Raw genomic sequence first — 5951 nt, 5'->3', positions numbered from 1 at the left:
TTGAAACTTGTTGACCCATAATTAAAATATAAACCCCAAATCTAACCTATTCAATGAGAAGATGCTTACAGATATATTCAGATTCACAACTAATTTTTACTAAATACTTACTGTATGCTAGGTGATTTTCATAAATATTTTATTTAATCCTTAGGCCACCCCTGTGAAGTTGATATTTTAATCCCTATTTTGCACTTGTGGGTAAAGAGACTCAGAGATGTTAAATACCTTACCTAATTAATATCTCACAGTGTAGGAAGTACACTCTATTTTCAAGACCATGGTATTTTCAGTAAACTATGATAACACACCTTCAAAGTTCCTGAACTTGGTGAAAAACAAATACCCTGTGGGTATTGCTAAGTACAGTGTTTACACTGTTGGCAATGATCAAAACCTGACTTTTTCCTATTGTAGTACTGTTTTCATTTTCTTCCCCTCAAAATTCATTATTGTTCTCCTTTTTCTCTCCACCATTTTATTACCATTTATTTTGCTTCTTTCTGTTATCTTTATTTTCCTTACTTAAGCCATAAGTCTCCTAATCACACAAATACACAAGACATTGCTCAATCTTTTGGATAGTGTTTGAAGGAAGGGGAGTTAATGCTACACATTAGAATTTTCATCTAGCAGTTCTAGAGCACCTAAGCCACCAACCTATGAACTATTGTGACAACTCAAGTTATTAAAATGTTTTTAATGTTTATTTATTTTTGAGACACAGAGATGGAGTATGAGCAAGGGAAGGGCGGAGAGACAGAGACACACAGATCCCAAGCAGGCTTCAGGCTCTGAGCTCAAACCCACAAACTGTGAGATCATGACCTGAGCTGAAGTGGGACACTTAACTGACTGAGCCACCCAGCTGCCTCTAATTCAAGATATTTTAATCATGGGGATGATATATTTGGCCACATACATTTATGTGACCTGAATATGACTCCACTGCTAAGATCAATGGTAAGGATAATCAGGTTACGCTGCATATGACATTAAGAAACTTGTGTTATTGGAGACAAATCATAACACATCATTCTGACTTCTAGGCATACAAAAAAATCTATTGAACTACATGCTTTAAAAATCGTCTAAACATTTTGATACATGTTTTGCTTACCCAAGCTCTTCATTGATTGAGAATGGCCCACTATAGAAATTTTAGGATTCTTCTGCTCAGTTGTTGATACAGTTATTCCACTAAACTGAGGACTTGGCAGATAGTAACTATGAGGTGTTTCATAGGATAATGACCATGACAATGGCAGCGTGGTATTTGATTCCGTTTTTGGAAGAAAATGCACTAAAGATCGGTGTGTCACTGGATACCTGTCATGTGTGTCTTCTCTTCTGTGTACAAAAATTAGTATAATAAACAAAATAAGAAAGTCAAAACAAATAGACACTAACATAAGAATCATGAACCATGATTATTACCCAGAGTTCTGCTTTTCAAAACTATTATGCATCTGAAAGCAGAAGGACATCTGAAGGTTGTAGTTTTAACAATCTAAGATGCTTTGGTGTCAAGACATGCTTTTATTTACCTTCTTATTTAAAAATGAGTAAATTGCGACTGTAGATGATTTTTAAAAAGTGCAAAAATAGAAAGAAGGAAACAAAAGTCACCAAAATGGCACCAGCCAAATACTTTACCATTCAATTCCAGGCCCCTTTTAGTGCATTTTTTAACTCAAAATGGAGACTATAGAAACCATTAGATCCCACTTTTATAACTTATGACATATTTCCTTTTCCATTAACATAAAAAACATGATTATAATTCCTATTTAACATATCATTGTTTACTATACTTTCCTTTTAATTCCTGTTTCTTAACTAATTTTTCTATATTTATAAAAATTCTAGAGTTAATGTCTACTTTCATATTCTGAAATTAATTATTATAAAAACAGGGTCATGTGTACATGTGTGTACATGGGTATGTGTTTGTGCGTGTGTGTTGAGGGGAATACAGAAAAGAGAGAAAAACAGATTTAATTTCCAGATAATTAAGGTTTTCCTTTCTTTCTTTCTTAAATATATAAAAGAATTTGTTAAATAGTGTGCATTTACACAAAGCCTCTAAACTACAACACAATTATTTTATAAGTGAAATAATATTCCCATGGCACAGGTCATGAAAAGATTTATGACAATTCCATTTTATGAATCACATTGCGACTTAGTTACCTCAAAGCAATCTGTGTGTGTGTGTGTGTGTGTGTGTGTGTGTGTGTGTATGTGTACACGCATATGTGTGTGTTTAACACCTGAATTATCAACAAAGTCTTGAGGTCCAATATCTTTTGGATCTCTGAAAAACTGGTAAATGGTCAGCTCATGCACCCCTTTACTGGGGGCCACTTATCTATTCTCTCTAAGTCAGGAGCTAAGTATTTGCCTCCATGGATTGTCTCTACTTTGACCTCTTTACTTGCCAGAATTACTATGAAGATATTTTAGCAACTCTTCTGTTTTCTTGTTTTTTGTTTTCCAAATGTTTTCATAAGGGAACAAGGGCCTGAAGTTTCCTAATTTGCCAAAGTGTTCTCAGTCTTAATCTCTTTGTTTCCCAAGAGGTATTCATCATAATTTTGTTCTGCAATTTATAAGTTCCTTCCTGTGAAATATTGTATTGGGAGAGCTTTGTACTCAAAACCAGACTTCTCTAAATGTATCTTTTGGAAGACATGGACATCCAAGTTAAATTTTTAAAAAATACTTAAACGGCATTGGCTTTGAAAATCGTACTAGCCCAGTACACGTTAAGCTGGAGGATTTGCCATTTTGCTGACATTCTAAGCACTCATCCTTGTCAGATAAGCTCAAACCCATGAAAATATATTTTGTGTATGATGTGGTGGGTAGTGGGAAGGAGACTATAGAGGTAAACTGTCAAATTACAAATATTTTATCTCTGTCCAACCTGAGACAAGATCGTATGACATGATTTCTGCCTGAAATCTAGCTAGAGTAAAGCAGGAAAAGTACTTTTTCAAAGTTCCTTACATCTGGGTTTCATTACAAACTGCCTATATCTTTTCAGCATGTTCATTTCATAAAGCACCAAAGTTTTTTCTTCCTCCAGTAAAACAATAGTATTTCCAAATAATTTAATTCCACAGAAGATTCCTAATAAGCCTTTGCAAATGTTGTGATTAAAGAAATCTGGCTTAAAGCCACAAAGTATTCTTACTTTTGTAGCTGAATTAGAAATTTCTAATAGGTGCACACACTTTTGGAAGAGCTCCAATATTTCAGAAAGAGACACATGTGATGTAGCCCATTGTCTAAACCCTCCACTCACTGACTTATTAGACTCTTTTTGGAAGATAAAAGATTTGTCCTAGTGCTTAGTTAGCTTTCCCTCTATCATATGGAATTTTCTAAGCTCCTTCTTGGTATTTTGTTCCCTCTGGGATTGATTAGCACTAAACCAGAGATAGTTATAAAAGATCAATTCCTACATTTCAATGTCATCTTAGGGGGTGTTACATTGGTAATACTGAGACCAATCATTTCTCAGATGACTTCTAAGAATAAATATTTAAAAAATGGACTTGAACTGAGCGGTAAACACAGGAGATCTAGGTGCAAAATAACATTAGCTTTAAATTGGGTATATTCAGGGAGTGCCTGGCTGGCTCAGTCTGTAGAGCACATGACTCTTAATCTCACGGTTGTGAGTTCAAGTCCCATATTGGACATGGAGCCTACTTTAAAAGAAAGTTGGTATTTAAATTGGGTATATTCAATACTAGAGGTCATTAAAAGAAAAAACAACACTGGAAAACCAATGCTAATGCTGTAATTGATAGTAACTTACTTAGTAAAAATAGGGAGTTGTAGTTTTTGTTTTTCTTATTTTTGTGGAGGCAAGGAGAGTTGCAGTTTCTATTTCATGTCCTCACAGGCATTTCCAACCCCAAATTCTCCATCAATTCTTTGTCTCCAAGGTCAGTAAAGTAGTTCTAAAGAAATTATCTGCCAACTGCCTTAACATGTTAGATAAAAGTTTTGGACTCTCAACAATGATTTGTATGAGAGAGATCGGTGTAGGTGAACTTTTGTATTACTCTAAGACTGTACTTTATAAAACAGTGGCTAGGAAAATAGTTGTATGTTATAGTTAGTTAATTTTAGAAAATGTGTGGAATCAATTCTAGTTACAACTACTTCATAAGATGTTTTGAAACAAGAGGTCAAGTACTCCATTATTATCCTCTAAAACTCAAATCCTTCTCTCCTCTCATTTGTGCCATTCTTACTGTGCTTGAGTCTCCATTTTATCTTCCTGCTCATGGACTTCACTCTGCAGGGCCACTGAAGTTTCCTGAATGGCTTGCACGTCTTTCATCTTGGCTAGAAGAGAAGTCTCTTTTCTTTCCTGGGAAAACAAATCATGATACTAGGAATAAATATAGCTGAAGTTCAAGGTAGACTTTCTTTTTAAGTGATCTCACCTGTTAATCTAACTGCCCCAAAGCATACACCAGATTTAACCATTTTTTTCCCAAGCTGGTGCCAGAGCCAGGCTTCTAATATAAATATGTAAATACAGACATAGCCAAAACCAGTATTGCCTAAGGATATTATGCAAATCAAGGTGAAGATGTGTAGCATTCACTTGAGCTCAAGAGGCAGGGCGGCAACCCAGCAAGGTTACCTTTATGACTATAATTTTCACATCTGGCCATCACTGCCTGTTAGAACACTGTGAAGTAATATCTCCATAGTTACAAAGTTCCAGTCTCTGAGCAATTAGTATGTTGGTGCTGCACCTGCTTTTCAACTTGCAGACATTAAATAAGGTAACTTGCTTTAAGGAGAGTCATATCACTCACCAGATAAATTTTGCTACCAAATTATTCAATATGCTGTTTTGGATTTCTGAGGGTCAAGGCCAGTATATAAATACTGGAAGCATTAGTCGCTGTTTTTAAGTGTTTTTTTTTAATTTATTTTGTTTTGACAAATGTTCTTTGAACACACACAAATGGCCAAGCAGTAGGAACAGAATATTTGAGTAAAATAAAATTTGAGAAAAAAAATAATTCTTTCAGGAAGAAAGAAACCTATTGGTAGAAATAGTGAAATCAAAGCCAGGAGACCTAAATTCTTCTCCTAGTTATGCCAGAAGTATGATTTAGAAGAAATCTTTTAGTTTAGATTCTAACCATGAGTAAAAGATTCACATTTAATATTTTATGATAATGATGACATAAGAATAAAATTAACACATAGGAATGTACATTACTGTATACAATAATAAGATAGATTAACAATAATGATTACTTGGTGAATAAGTTCATTCAATAAACATTTAAATAAGCATCCATTCTGTACCACGAACCAGATAGGTAGAAGAAACAATTCCTCCTTCAAGGAATAAAGACAAATATCTTTTAATTTAGATTAGAAAATGGCTTCCGGGAGGAGCCAAGATGGCGGAGAGGAAGGGAGCTCTGTAAACTTCGTCTGCCCCATCGATCGAGCTGAGAAGGACATTACTCTCATCTGCAAGAGCGGAAGGAGAAAATACGGACTCCAGAAGGAAGAGAACCTGAAGGATACCTGAGTGAGGCTACCCCAGGACACAAGCCAAAGTGTGCATGACGGCGAGTCCCACATACCGCTGAGGAGGGAAACAAAATATTCAAAGGCACAACAAGAGAAACTGAGAGACACCATTAAAAGAATATTTCCTGAAACGACAGGCCCTAGAAAGTCAATAAGCCTCCTTTAACAGAGAAATATTAACAGGTGCACAGTGCACAAGCTTTCTAAAGGTGACAAGAGACAGAAAACTAGCAAAAATGACAAAACGAAGGAACTCTCCCCTGAAGAACCTCCAGGAAGAAGTCACAGCCACAGAACTGCTCAAGGCAGATCTAGACAACATACTGGATCAAGAATTTAAAAAACTTGTCATAAAATTAATCGCTGGG

At 35.4% G+C, this 5951-nt stretch overlaps 1 protein-coding gene across 2 annotated transcripts in view; it reads right to left on the bottom strand.

Moving 5' to 3' along the window:
- Nucleotides 1-5951, bottom strand: part of LMNTD1 (lamin tail domain containing 1) — a 147658-nt gene that overhangs the window by 41196 nt on the left and 100511 nt on the right. The window contains exons 1-3 of one of the 2 annotated variants that reach the window (XM_029955826.1): nt 4467-4645; nt 4272-4390; nt 1121-1350 (exon numbers count right to left, since the gene is read on the bottom strand). In XM_029955826.1, the coding sequence (XP_029811686.1) occupies nt 1121-1350; nt 4272-4360 (319 nt within the window). In that variant the 5' untranslated portion in view covers nt 4361-4390; nt 4467-4645. Of the gene's footprint in view, nt 1-1120; nt 1351-4271; nt 4391-4466; nt 4646-5951 lie in introns of those variants that run through there. The other variant, XM_029955825.1, reaches the window with a different exon arrangement.

This window comes from Suricata suricatta, chromosome 10 (genome assembly GCF_006229205.1).
Source record: "Suricata suricatta isolate VVHF042 chromosome 10, meerkat_22Aug2017_6uvM2_HiC, whole genome shotgun sequence".
In the NCBI taxonomy this organism is placed as follows: Eukaryota; Metazoa; Chordata; class Mammalia; order Carnivora; family Herpestidae; genus Suricata; species Suricata suricatta.
The sequence above is the reverse complement of the archived record's forward strand: the minus strand, read 5'-3'. Positions and strand labels throughout refer to the sequence as shown.